Source organism: Aedes aegypti, chromosome 3, assembly GCF_002204515.2.
Source record: "Aedes aegypti strain LVP_AGWG chromosome 3, AaegL5.0 Primary Assembly, whole genome shotgun sequence".
Taxonomy (NCBI): Eukaryota; Metazoa; Arthropoda; class Insecta; order Diptera; family Culicidae; genus Aedes; species Aedes aegypti.
This window is the reverse complement of record NC_035109.1, coordinates 249,928,434-249,943,371: the sequence shown is the minus strand read 5'-3', so window position 1 is coordinate 249,943,371 and position 14,938 is coordinate 249,928,434. Positions and strand designations below refer to the sequence as shown.

Sequence of the window (14,938 nt, the reverse complement as noted above, 5' to 3'; positions counted from 1 at the left end):
TAGCAACGTCAGCGCTATTTACGAGCACGCATGCACAAAAGTATGGCACGCGAGTTTGCCATTTCATGTTTATGAAAGTTATAAAAACTGGCTCCACAAGGTTACCTAGAAAAAAGTTCACAAAAGTAAGGTTTTTGCGCCATTTGAACTGTACCATTTGCATTAGTCTACAAAGATTAATCGTTGCTGATATTTTATGCTGAAGATTGATCTGACGAAGCTATCCTAACCGTAGCCACTGCCCAAACTAGGCAGGATTAAGCTTTTTGCAATCTCAGAACGAAAAAGACCAGCAGTGAAAACATCATATCGGTGTCTCTTAAAAGTCACCAAAGGCGAAAAGCACAGACTACACGTATTAATAATCCCACCCTTATTTAGCCTCAGGCTTGAGACTGAAGAAGGGCAGCCGAGTATCTCAGAGAAACACAAGGTCACCTGCACCATTGCTCTGGGTAGCACAGGAAGGGCATAATACTGTAGAGGGCGCTTTGGTACTCCACAGGCTCCGTTTGCGGTTAGGTTTTATTTAGACCCCCCTAACCATTCATTCTTAGACACGGTAAGCTTAAAGGCGCATGAATTAGGGGCCACCTGTTAGGTGGACTTTTACCACCGGAACAGGTAGTCCGTGGTGTTAATTCTTAGCCAATTGAAACAACCGCTACCGACACTACACGGCTATCTAGGCTGATCGAGAAAAGGAAGTTTATGAAAAATGTATGAAATTGGATGCAACTGGAAGCAGTCGACGGCAAATTTGGAATAGTTTCAGGAATTTGATTGGTCATGCATATTGGTCACCAGACACCGGAGATGATCCAGGTTTTCCGAGGCCATGTCCAAATGGCATTTTTTCTGTCAGGTTTCTCCTAAAATTTTTATTTTTAAGATATTTGCACTACAAGTACTGTCCTATTTATAGGACGTTGGGCGTTCGGGCTTCTGTCCTATTTTCAGGACGCTGGGTGTATATGGGTTGATTACTTTATATTCAATCAGAATAAATGTACTCTCGTGACACCACTTTTCAATGTCCACGAATTGATTCTCATTCGATGTTTGTACTTTTCAACATTATTTTTAAATCAATTAGGGTAGATGTACCAAACGTGGAGGTACTAAGCACGATTGAACTTCGTTTAACCGCCTAAATTCAAGAATCGCAATTAATGTACATTAGCCTGGGACACGGTTATATGAAAAAATTAGATTCTCGCTCCAGTTCACTTTTTGGATTGCATTTAGGTCCCATAACAACTGTGCCAAATTTCAGCTCGATCGGAGAAACTATATTTTAGCGCCAGCCGTTCAAAGTTTGTATGGGATTTACTATGGGAAAACTCACTTTTACAAAGAAAAATCGCCAGAGATCGTCCATTGTCCTCTATAAAAATTCTGAACACAGATCTCGATAGCTATTTCTACGATGAACAACATTGCCGAAGACCGCAAAGCAATCCGATGCTTGTGAAAAAAGTTATTAAGCATAGACTATTCGGAAATTTTGCCTGATTTTGTTATTATTGTTATTCCTTTACGTGTTAATCAACGTCGTCTTGCCAACAGGTTTTTATTGAATAACTTTTTTCACAAGTGTCGGATTGTTTCACGGTCTTCGGCAATATTGTTCATCGTAAAAATACCTATCGAGGTCTGTGTTCAGAATTTTTATAGAGGACAATGGGTGACCTCTGGCGATTTTTCTTTGTAAAAGTAAGTTTTCCCATAGTAAATCCAATACAAACTTTGAATGGCTGGCGCTAAAATATAGTTTCTCCGATCGAGCTGAAATTTTGCAGAGTTGTTATGGGACCTAAATGCAATCCAAAAAGTGGACTGGAGCGAGAATCTAAATTTTGTCCCACACTAATGTACATGTTAATGTTGTAACGGGAAGTAACGACCATTGACTTAATGAGAAAAATGATTTCATCGCAGTAATCCACGGCATGTCAGTGAAAAATAATACCTCCACTATTGGTACGCTGTTTCTTTAGTTGCGGTATATTTTTAATTTATGTTCCTATAGTTGCGATATTCATTGTTTTCTTATGGGATCCTCCACTAGAGGAACACTTTACCGCAACTACTGGTACAAGTGAGAAAAGTTTTCGCAGTTTTAGTAATATTTCATCAGTTTTAAAGCAATTTGAACGCTCTTTTCAACTATTCCGTATATCAACAAGCCAATACGTCGATTAGCAGTGTCGGTTCTGTGGCTAATTTAATAAAATCAGTAAAAACGGCACTACCGTAACTATATGAACACCCACAACTAAGGGAACACTTACCCTACGCGCTTTCATTATGTATGTCCATTGTTTAAGAACCCGGTTCACAGTGGCATTTCATGACAGCAGAATATCGGCTCACTACGACGTACAGAAATTTAGTATCGGTTTCTTCCTCCCAGGTGCTAACTAGTTTCCAGCCATCTTAGCTCATTGGAATCCTAGTGTGCTACGCTAGCCGGAGTAACGTCACGTAAAAAGAACAAGGATATGAGATGATATCAATTTTGTTTGTAAAATCATGGAATTCAAGCCATCATACGACAACAACAAAAGAGGTTCCAAAATTATCCATTTGGAGCCCAATCGGAACATGTCACCGAGTGAGAAAAATTGGTCAGAACCACTGCATAATTCATTACATGATAGGGGAACATGGTCCAATTCGGACCTAGTAACAGTTTTTTGGCCATATCTTTTCAGCACGATGAATGGCATGAAAAGTTTTATGTTTTCGAGAAAGCGCAATTCAGCGCGCACATTTTTCTCTCAGAGAGTTTTATGATAGCTCCTACCAGGACATGGCTAGACATGTTTGAACCAACTTCTCCGAAAGGTCCGAATTGGACCAACCCTGTTCCAATTCGGACCCCCCATGTTCTAATTCGGACCACCCTATATTTCATCGTTATTTGCAATGTTAGTAACAAAATATTACTCTGATTTGTTTGGTATCAAAGCTTATTGAACTTTTTCTGCAAGCGCAAGCATAAAAAATGAACTCAATGTATGAGAAATTTCAAACTAATTCGAGTCAGAACAAGCTCAAGTGAAATATGAATTTCATTAAAAAATATGTCGGAAACTTGTTCAAAATTGGGTACGGTCAACTATTCCTGACTCGATTTTGAACAGACTATCGTGTATGGGAGCTATCGAGATGAAGTACACATATTTTCAAGTTTTAGAGCTTTTTTTTATTTATTTTGACAAAATACATTCGAAAAAGTAATTTTGAAGTTGAATATTGTAAAATTTTCCACACATTGAAACTTTGCTATGAAATATCGGGTTGAAAAGGTAAACTTGTATGGGAAACTGAAACAGACAACAAACAGACTCGAAGTCTCGGAAATTCAAGTTTGAGAAGTACCTACTTATATTTATGGATTGAAGTACACTATATTGAAGGGACTGCGTTTTCCTTCGAGCTTGTGAACAAAAACACAGTAAATCGGATAAGGGATATTTGACTGTATTGTTCTTATATACTACTCGTAAACGTTTTTTCTAGCGTATTGCCAAACTATTTTGGATAAAGCTTGGCTGTGGTATTGATGAAGATGCTTTTCAAGCTGCTGATTTATTGATTCCTTTAGTTTTTGGTAATCTACCTCATTTCTTAGATTTTTTGCGAAGTCATTTTCTTGACCGCTACAGAAACAAAGGCACTATTAATCAATATTACAACTTCTGTGATTTTCGATTGAGTCGGGAAGATTTTCACGGGGTGGAGCTCTTAGAATAGACTGAGTACACGTTGAAAAACAAGAGGTCCGTATTGAACCATATCAAAAGGTCCGGATTGGACCAACACACATTTTGAGATTTTCAAACTCGTTGAGCACAAACGGTGCATAGACATATCAAAACCATATGGCTTAGGCTAGGGTGATTCGATTATAAAATAACACAGAGAGTTTGGATAATTATTGTCGCTTATAGAAGCTTGGAAATAACGCCAACCGACAGTACACCTGAGCACTTCAAAACAATAAACTAATATAAAAATCAAACGTAATAACTGAAAGGCGTCAAATTTATTGTGTTAGATCTAAGCCAAACGGTGAGCAGAAAAACGGTACCCACGATCTTTACAGTAGCGCCAGTATTGAGAAATGCTTGATGGTCCGAATTAGAACAGGGTCCGAATTGGACCAGGTTCCCCTACTGAATACCTTCTGGGTAAAAAATCAGGAATTTCGAGCTATCCAAAGATGTACATGATATTCTGAAACCGATGTCCGGTGACCATGTTCCCGAAAGACCATAATAGTGTCCAATATGTAAAAGTTGATATATTTTATGAAATAGATACTGTTTTGATTCATATTACGGACACTTAAGGCCTTTTTGAAGTATAAGTCTATCAAACGCAGATAAATTGAATCATTCTATATAATACTTCAGTATTTACAAACTACCAAAACACTTACCTTTTGAATGGTAGGTGAAAATTTCAATCCCACAACTTGAATAAACATAAATAAATAAAAATGCGCACCATTTTCATGATTGTTATTCCGGTCACCACCGCAACGGAAAGGATTCGTTTTGGTAAACGATAAAGATATAATTTTAAATGAATACGTGAACATATACACGGATGATCGATACCGATAGTGCGGTTACTATGCGATCCGGACACGATCCTAATTCCGTCGCTCGCCCACAAAGGAGCATGCAACAGATTCAACGGCTTAAACACTTCTGACGCGTCGTTGCTTTTCTCACTCGCACACTTTGTTTTCGTTTTTTTTTCTTCAGCAAAACGCGAACCGGACAAAATTGATCCGGATTCCGACGCTCGCCCTCAAAGAAGCATGCAACAGATTCAACGCATCAAACACTTCCCGACAGACGAAAATAAATTTGTATCCGAAAAGTTAAATCTAGGAAAAATTGAATAACTGGCCAAAACAACTAATGCTAAAAACTAAACTAATGTAAGTTTCAATGAAGTTGAAAAGTTTCAAAGCAAAAATAAGGTTTCTGGAAATGAACAAATGGGTCAATACACGAAGAAAATCAAATTTATTTTGAAATAGTTGTTTTTGTTCTTAACTGTTTGATATTGTAGATGAATGTTTGACTTTGTTTTTCAACTAGAAAAATGTTAGGAAATTGGGTTTTTGCTTCTGTGCATCATTGAAATCGAAATGCAAATGCATGCATCAAAAATATAACTCATACAACTCAAATTTTTCCTGAAAATTTCATTGAAATCTATTGTTTGGTGACGAAACTAGAGATATTTGCAACTTTGATTTCGGCACACTGTAAATTACTGTTAAGTTTGATGCATTATTCTATGGTGTAAAAATTGATTCTATCCAATCACCCAATCACTGAATGTACCATTATCCCGAATGCTATCAACGTGAGTTCACAATTGCCCTTAAGGCACAACCATAGGCTAATAAAATTTGATTAGAAGCTGTCCATAAACCACCTATTAGATGAACTTATATCTCATTATGATCGATCCGTACTTTCTTCATTATATGAATCAATAATTGATTAATTCACACTGTTGCTTCAGAAAAGCTCATCTGACTCAATCGAATTCTCTTCATCGACTCTCTCTTTCGCTTATAACTTGACCAATGAATAAATTTGCAGTTTTTCTTTAATAGGAAAGATTTGGAGATCCTTTATCCTGTAACACAAAAATATGTTTCGATAAATGAATGACTATTCTATGAGAATTTAAAAAGAGCAACGATGATGAATCAATCAATACAAGTAAGCCCTAATAAAAAAGAATCTCGATTTATCCTAACCACTGAAGAAATCTTCCACTCAAATAAGGCACATGTGCTCATCAAGAGCTTTTGATCGACAATCAACGGTAAAAGCTTTTCAGGAAAAATAAGACTAACATATCGTCCCCTTGATGCTACAACTAGATAACTCGAAATTTGAAATTTTTGACTTGAATTTGTCAAAAAAGTTTTCTTAATTAGATCTGCAAAATATCCACAGGTCTTAAGCGTGTGATTCAAAATATACAAGTTAAAGATTATTTTTCAATCATAATCTCTGCGATTAACCATCACCTTGTAAAACGGTCATACTTTCAAAGTTGCACATCTCAAAATTTTGATTTTCGAGTTATCTAGTTGTAGCATTAAGGGGACGATATTAAGCTTATAAGCTTTCATAGGCCATCATACAACAGAGCTTTGTCGACTTACCTACCTATCACAAAACGAAAACCGATTGCCCCTGGCGTTGTCGAAGTGGTTTCGGTCGGCTTCCTCCTCGCAGTAGCTGCAGTTGCAAAACGAATACTGTGAACCGTACAAGCTCGAATCATCGTCCAGGTCGGTAAAGTTGAGGTCGGTATCGAAAGCTTCATCGTAGTTGCTGCGGGGCGCTCCGGAGTCTTCCGATGTGGTGGCACGTGATCTACAGAAGAGGGAGAAAAGCTTTAGCGCATGTATCCATGGACGAGTTTGTTTGGAAAGATTTCCCTGTATCGGAACCCTCACGATTAGCGTTAGACAAATCTGGGTAATGAATCGATATTACTGATAGTTTGCGCATTCGACTAACATTATCGGCTCAATAATTGAAATAAATGCAATAAATCCCTATTTTACATTAAAATAGGTAATGTACAAAACGTCTACACTGATTGGTAAAGAAAATGAGCTATTTTAATTTATAACAATCAATAACGTTAGTATTGCAGTTATTGCTGAAAAAAAACTATACCATTACCCGGAATGCAATATACCGGAAAACTTTTTAGCGAAATGTACCATAAGATCCATTTGCCGGAATGTACCAGAGTAATTCGCCAATTGTTTAATGGCTAAAATGTTCGCTAATTGTTGAACACGCCATGAGGCTTACACGGATTGCTCAAAAATAGGCGAGATTTTTAGCCGTTCAACATTAGGCGAATTGCCCCACTACCTGAAAAACCAAATATATCATTCACGTCTACCTCAATGAATACATTTCAATACAATTTTTATTCTTCATAGACACTTCCTTGAAAGACATCTCCATATAACAGTTGGTGATATACAAACATGGTATTTTTCCTGCTTCTGTCCTGCCTGCTTCTCAGCTTAATGTTCGAGGAGTATTTCTACAGTTATTAGATTACATTAGATTATATTCCAACTAATCCCTTTTGCATTCATTTAGAGTGTGACAAGTATGAAAGTACTTTTAGCACTCGTACGTCAGAAAAAATTCCAACCAGAAATAATTTTCAACCAGCAGTATTCAATTCCACCACCTTAGGCTTGATCTAGCTGAATATCTGCACTTTACTGAACATGTTGGCCCTTCTATAAAAACAAACATCACGATACCAAAATTTGGTTTTACTGTAAACTGTTCGAGATATAATTCGAAAAAAATTGCTAGTTATAGATCTGATAAAAATGTCTTCAAATGTAGGTCGTAAAACTAAAAACTACTAGCAAGGATAGAAGGAATGAAAAGTATTATTTGTTATATTTGTTGCCAAATAATATCAAGGCCGATATGAAACCGAAAAAATCGTCTATCAAATAAGGAAATAAAAAAATAAGAGCAAATCGGATATCTCAGCATTTAAAAATATTTGGAGTTTTATTTTCTAAGATTTAAACAGTTTAGAAAGCCTTGCTGTGTCGAATGAAATGCGTAGAGTATCCTCCCGTTTATTATTAGGTTAAGAATGAGAAGCAATGAAAGAATGTATTTTGACGCTTACGTCTATTATGCAAACATTGGTAGTGGAGTTGCTATAGTTATTCATAGGCACATACAATACCATTTAAGGCATATAAAACGTCAACTTTTTTCGTCATTTGAAACCACAATATTTAAAAATTGGGATTTGTTCATTGCAACACTACATAGTTAAATTACTTCCATAGCTATCTATTTGCTTCTTCAATGTACAGGCCAGTATATTCATCTGCCAAAGTTCTTACCATAAATCATTCGAAAGTTTTAGCAACAGTTCGCAATGGATCATGCGATTAATCTGACAAACATCACATCTATTAATATCCTAGATTAAATTGATTAGTTCATAAATACTTCGAAGAATCCGTCAAGGTATCCAATAAGGGAAAAATCCACATATTCACCAGCAATGATTTCTGGGACTCCTCTTTGTTTTCCACTATTTTTTCTCCTCACATTCTTCAATGAATCAATCCAATATTTTCCAAGATCTGTTCATATTTTCACTCACATTTTTCCATCGAGTACTCATTAAATAAAGAGATAACAAACTAGTGGAATTTTTTCTAGCATCATGTCACGTTTGGAAACCCTTCTACCTTTGTCTAAAATTCCGAACATGACTCATATTCCAAACACTCGACGTTCTATAGCAAGTTTTCAAGAAAATTTGCCAGGTTATTAAATTTTTCTCTAATTCCACTCCTCTACATTTATAAGTAGATATCTATTCTTACCTTTGAAATCATCATTGTTAGGTATACGAGCCATCCCAGTAAACACACGATCGTATATGATGGGATATAAGAGTTCAAATGTGGAGGCGATATACGTACATGCCCCATAAGGCTGCATGCAAGTTGTACGTATATCGCCTCCACATTTGTACTCTTATATCCCATCATATTCGATCGTGTGTTTACTGGGATGTTCAAAAGTTGAGACAAAACAATTCAAATTTATTTGAAAATTCCTTCATGAAATCTTTTTTAAACATGATTGGTTATTATTAGGAACAATCTCGCGATTTCGCGTGAGCCATGAAATCCGCGAAATTCAGTCTTCGCGGCAAAATTTGAGAAATCTCGCAAAATCAGTCAAATATGGATGTTTTTTAATGAAAATCACAGTGAATTCCAGTTTTTTGCGAATGAAAATGGTTTATTCATCTTGAAATTCTAGATCTATAATATTGTTAGTTATAACTTGGAAGTCTTTCTAATTGGCTACTTTCGTTTCAAATTTTGCATTATCTCTCTAATATTAAAATTGTCATCTTAATTTGTAAAGTAAAAACTATATTTATTGAAATTCCACAAAATTTCGCATATAAAAGCTATTTTTCCAAAAACGTGTGTATTTGGGTAAAATACGACCAAAATTATGGGACCACAACAAAGCTACAAAATTTTGAATTGATCGATCCTTGTTTGGACCCGTGCCTTCGATTTTTCGTTGGACCCGTTGGCGAAAGCTAGCGGTGGTAATCCTTCTTGGACACCGTCTTGGGAAAAAAACCTCTCGAAGGTCACGTCTTCTTTCGTTTATTAACTAAACATGGTATCAACAACAAACAAAAGGAAGGGTGAATCTCTGAATTCACAACTTCCTTCCAAAAAAGTGGGTTTTAAAACTGTCACTACACGTGGCAAGAATGGAAGAAAGGACGTTTCCCCGGATTGCGAACTTTCTTCCAAGGGTGAAATGAATAATTGTATCGAAATGAGCAATCAGTTCGATGCTCTAGACAAATTTTCCGAACACCAAATCGAAGCAGCCTCTAGCACAGGCTCTTTGATTCAAGTGAGGAAGCAAAGAGTGCCGCCTGTCGTGGTCAGTTGTTCCGAATTTGGGGGATTTAGGCAGGAGATCTTGAACTCCATTAGGGGAATCAAGGTTTCCTTCCAAATCGCAAAGAAAGGAGACTGTCGCGTTTTGCCGGAAACTCTCAAAGATCGTGAACTTCTTCTCAAACATCTTGTAGAGAAGAAGCACAAATTTTTTACTTATGACGACAAAACTGAACGTTTGTTCAAAGTTGTCTTGAAAGGTCTCTCAAGTGACTATAAATCACCTGAAGAGATCAAAAATGGAATAAATGATTTACTTGGATTTTCCCCAGTCCAAGTAATCATTATGAAAAAGAGAACCCAATCTGGCATTGTTCGGAAAGGGCTTTCTCAAGAATTTTATTTAGTTCACTTTAACAAGAAAGAACTAAATAACATTAAAGCTTTAGAAAAAGCAAAACTTTTGTTTGATGTCCGTGTGACATGGGAACATTTCCAGAAACCTGGAGGAAATTACCAGAACCCCACTCAGTGCCGTCGGTGCCGAAAGTGGGGTCATGGTACAAAAAATTGTCGCATGGATGCTAAATGCATGATTTGCGGAGTTTCTTCTCACGCCAAAGACGTCTGTCCAGTGAAGGAAGATACCACGAAATTCATATGCTGTAATTGCGGGGCTAACCATAAGTCCAATTTTTGGAATTGTCCTTCACGCAAAAGGGTCATTGAGGCTCGTGCCAGGCAGATGAAAGATAATATCCGTTACGATAACGGTCGTTTCCGGAATTTGCCTGGTAGAGTATCGAACAATGCTCATTTTTCAGTTAACGATCGCTTGATCATGAATCATACCCATCAGGAAGATCATAATCATGCTCATTCACAAACTAATTTTAATCCGTCAGGTAGCCGTTCGAATCTTTCAATTTCGAATGTATCTACACACGGTAAATCCTTTGCCGATATCGTAGCAGGAAATTTGAACTCCTCCCCTGTTCGATCCATGGGTACCCATTCTACTTGTTTCAAATCAAATGGAAAAAACCCTACCGCCACAGGTAACTCCGCTTCTTCGTCTACCGGAAATTCCAATGGGAAATCACATGACATGTCTGCCTTTGATTTTAATTTTCTAACCGAACAATTGAATCTAATGATTGATGCAATGTTCAAAGCCACCACTATGACTGAAGCAGTCCAAGTAGGTGTAAAATTTACAAATCAAATTGTTATTGGATTACGTTTTTCTAATGGATCCAAATAATAATTTAAATATTTTAAATTGGAATGCTCGTTCTCTGAATGGTAAAGAGGACGAGCTGTTTAATTTTCTTATGGCTAATAACGTGCATATAGCAGTTATTACCGAAACGTATTTAAAACCTAGATCTAAACTCAAAAGAGATCCTAACTTTTTTGTTTATCGTAATGATCGACTTGATGGAGCATGTGGGGGAGTTGCAATCATCATTCAGAGACGTATAAAACATCAACTGTTTTCAACATTTGAAACTAAAGTTTTTGAAACTTTAGGTGTTTCTGTTGAAACACAGTTTGGTAAATATACTTTCATAGCTGCCTATTTGCCTTTTCAATGCTCTGGACAGCAAGTTAATTTGCTCCAAACTGACTTGCGAAAATTGACTCGCAATAAGTCAAATTTTTTTGTCATTGGTGACTTTAATGCCAAACATCGGTCATGGAATAATTCTCAAAGTAATTCCAACGGCAGAATTTTATTTGATGAGTGCTCTTCAGGATATTTCTCAATTCAATACCTTGATAGCCCCACATGTTTTTCCTCTTCTAGAAATCCATCTACGATTGATTTGGTCTTAACCGAGTCTTGTCATCTTTGTAGCCAATTAGTTACTCATGCTGACTTTGATTCTGATCATGTCCCTGTTACATTTCAAATATCCCAAGAAGCGATTCTAAATCCTATCAGCTCCACTTTCAATTATTTACGAGCCGACTGGAATATATATATAAAACGTATGTTGACTCTAATCTTGATGTTAACATTTCTTTAGAAACTAAACTTGATATTGACAATGCTCTTGAAACTTTAACAAATTCCATTGTTGAAGCCCGGAGCATTGCAATTCCAAAATGTGAAGTAAAATTTGAATCCGTGATTATAGACGATGATCTTAAACTCTTGATCCGTCTTAAAAACGTGAGGAGAAGGCAATTTGAACGCACTCGCGATCCTGCTATGAAAATTATATGGCAGGATTTGCAGAAAGAAATCAAAAAGCGTTTTGCTCAATTAAGAAACAAAAATTTTGAAAATAAAATTTCTCAATTGGACCCTGGCTCTAAGCCCTTTTGGAAATTATCTAAAATCTTGAAAAAACCTCAGAAGCCAATACCGGCATTGAAAGAGGAAAACAAATTATTACTAACTAATTGCGAAAAAGCTCAAAAACTTGCTATGCAGTTTGAAAGTGCGCACAATTTTAATTTAGGACTTACTAGTCCAATTGAAAATGAAGTTTCTCAGGAGTTCGAAAATATTCTCAATCAAGAGAACGTTTTCGAAAATGCCTGGGAGACTGATTTGGAAGAAGTGAGAACTATTATTAAAAAATTCAAAAACATGAAAGCTCCTGGCGATGATGGAATTTTCTACATCCTCATCAAGAAACTTTCTGAAAGTAGCTTATCATTTTTAGTTGATATATTTAACAATTGTTTTCAATTAGCATATTTTCCTGACAAATGGAAAAATGCTAAGGTTGTTCCAATTTTAAAACCAGATAAAAATCCTGCAGAAGCTTCTAGCTATCGTCCAATCAGTTTGCTTTCCTCCATCAGTAAACTTTTTGAAAAGGTTATTTTGAACAGAATGATGGCCCACATCAACGAAAATTCAATTTTTGCCAATGAACAGTTCGGATTCCGCCATGGACATTCGACAACTCATCAACTTTTACGTGTAACAAATTTGATCCGTTCCAACAAATCTGAAGGCTACTCTACTGGTCTTGCTCTTCTAGACATAGAAAAAGCATTCGACAGTGTTTGGCATGAAGGTTTGATTGTAAAATTGAAAAATTTTAATTTTCCAACATACATTGTTAGAATAATTCAAAGTTATCTGTCAAATCGTACACTTCAGGTTAAGTATCAGAACTCCAGGTCTGAAAGACTTCCTGTAAGAGCTGGTGTTCCTCAAGGCAGCATTTTGGGACCAATATTATACAATATTTTCACATCTGACTTACCTGAGTTACCTCAGGGATGTCAAAAATCCTTGTTTGCGGATGACACAGGCCTCTCCGCCAAAGGACGAAGCCTGCGTGTCATCTGTAGTCGATTGCAAAAAAGTTTGGATATTTTTTCTTCATACTTGCAAAAATGGAAGATTGCTCCTAATGCTTCCAAAACTCAACTAATAATATTCCCACATAAACCAAAAGCTCTTTATTTGAAACCTTCAAGTAGACATGTTGTCACGATGAGAGGGGTTCCAATAAATTGGTCAGATGAAGTTAAGTATCCAGGGCTCATTCTAGATAAGAATTTAACTTTCAAAAATCACATTGAGGGCATTCAAGCCAAATGTAACAAATATGTAAAATGTCTCTATCCTCTTATTAATAGAAAATCAAAACTTTGTCTTAAGAACAAGCTTTTGATATTCAAACAAATTTTCAGGCCAGCCATGTTGTATGCTGTACCAATATGGACTAGCTGTTGTAATACCAGGAAGAAAGCTCTGCAGAGAATTCAAAATAAAATTTTGAAAATGATTCTGAGGCTTCCTCCCTGGTATAGTACCAATGAGTTACATAGAATATCCAATGTTGAAACATTGGAACAAATGTCAAATAAAATAATGAATAATTTCAGGCAAAAATCGTTACAATCTTCTATTGCCACGATTAATGCGTTATATGTTTAGGTTAAGTTAGGTTAAGTATATTTAAAGCGTTTTTTTTTTCTCTTATAAGCAGGTGAAATCAACTCACCTGTAAAAAACTGAACTGCTACGGCAAATTAAATGTAATATGTTGTTAACAAAATGTTAATTTAATCTTAAATTTGTTTTACCAAATTAGGATGATAGTGTTGTCTAATAACACAGAACACCTAGATATAAGAAATAAATGTAATGTTTGGAATGATACTAATAAAAAAAAAAAATCCTAGTATATCTCTCGAGATTCTAGCATTAGGCAATTACTCCAAAAAATATAATTATTGTAGGAATTACTCCAGGTATCACACAAAAGAATTCATTCAAGCATTATTTTGGGATTTAATCAAAATTGTATCTAAAAATTTTCCTTATTTTAAGAATTTCTTGGAAAGCTTCTCTTAAAACTATATTTTATACATAGATTTGGAAATTTCGGATAGCTTCAAGAATTTTATTAAGATTACCTACCATTCAGAGATTTTTTTCAGGACTTCATTCAATGCTTCCAGCGGGGTTTATTTTATAATTATTATTTACTGTTGATGAATTCAACTGGGATGTTTGATATTTGAACTACGTTTATTTGACTTTCTCAATCATGGAAAAAAATCAATCCGGTATGTTTTGCTTTTCCTGACAATTTGGCTCTTTTATTGGGTCTTTTTCAAGCTAAACCCTTGAAAAAGGCCCAATAAATGAGCCGAAACGTCGGTCAAAGTAAAAAAATACCGTTTTAATTTTGTTCCATGATTGAGAAAGCCAAATAAACGCAGTTGAAGTTATTATTTACCACAACACTACCAGAAAATAAATCTGCTGAATCCAAATTAATTGTCCAAGTCATTAATTCTTGGATTATATTAATTTCTATAGGAGATAAACTTAGAACAAATCATGTTCAAATTCTTGGAGTACTTCCTGGAAAAACTACTGAAAAATTTCCCAGAAGTTCTTAAGAAAATTTATGTAGAAGTTTTTGGATACATTTCTATTGAAATCTTTTCAATGTTTTAAAGAGATGCTCCTAGGAGTTTCCAAGAAATGTTGTTGGGAGTTTTCATAAAAAAACACAGATAAGATCTTATATAAAACTTTGTAGGAATTTCGGTGATCTTAGAGTAATCTTGATTCGTGGGGTAGCTATTGGTGTTAACTCTGAAAGCATCCTGGAAAGTATACCATAAAGCAGGCCTGCCCAACGTACGGCCCACCACATCATTTTGAGCTTTCAAAATTTTCTTATATCTGGCCTTATTGCTGCTTTAGCAAATTGATGTATGAACATTACAAAACTTATTATAAAAATATAAAATTATTAAATTTTAAAAGTTAAAGATATTTCATATCATTTTTTTTTAATTTGCTTGATTTCTTGGATGATTGGACGTTTCATTAAAAAATCACTCCAAAAATTTTTATAAGCTATTAAATGTACAAAACTGAATTTATATTAAATTCGGTGATTGCAGGAAGCCGTGCGTGCGGTCTGCTGCGTTTTGTATTTTGTGTCA

General features: G+C 35.7%; 1 protein-coding gene across 1 annotated transcript in view; it reads right to left on the bottom strand.

Annotated features, from left to right (window-relative positions):
- Nucleotides 1-14,938, bottom strand: part of LOC5570371 — a 368,473-nt gene that overhangs the window by 272,367 nt on the left and 81,168 nt on the right. The window contains exon 3 of the mRNA XM_021851600.1: nucleotides 6,216-6,425. Within this exon, the coding sequence (XP_021707292.1) occupies nucleotides 6,216-6,425 (210 nt within the window). The remainder of the gene's footprint in view (nucleotides 1-6,215; nucleotides 6,426-14,938) is intronic.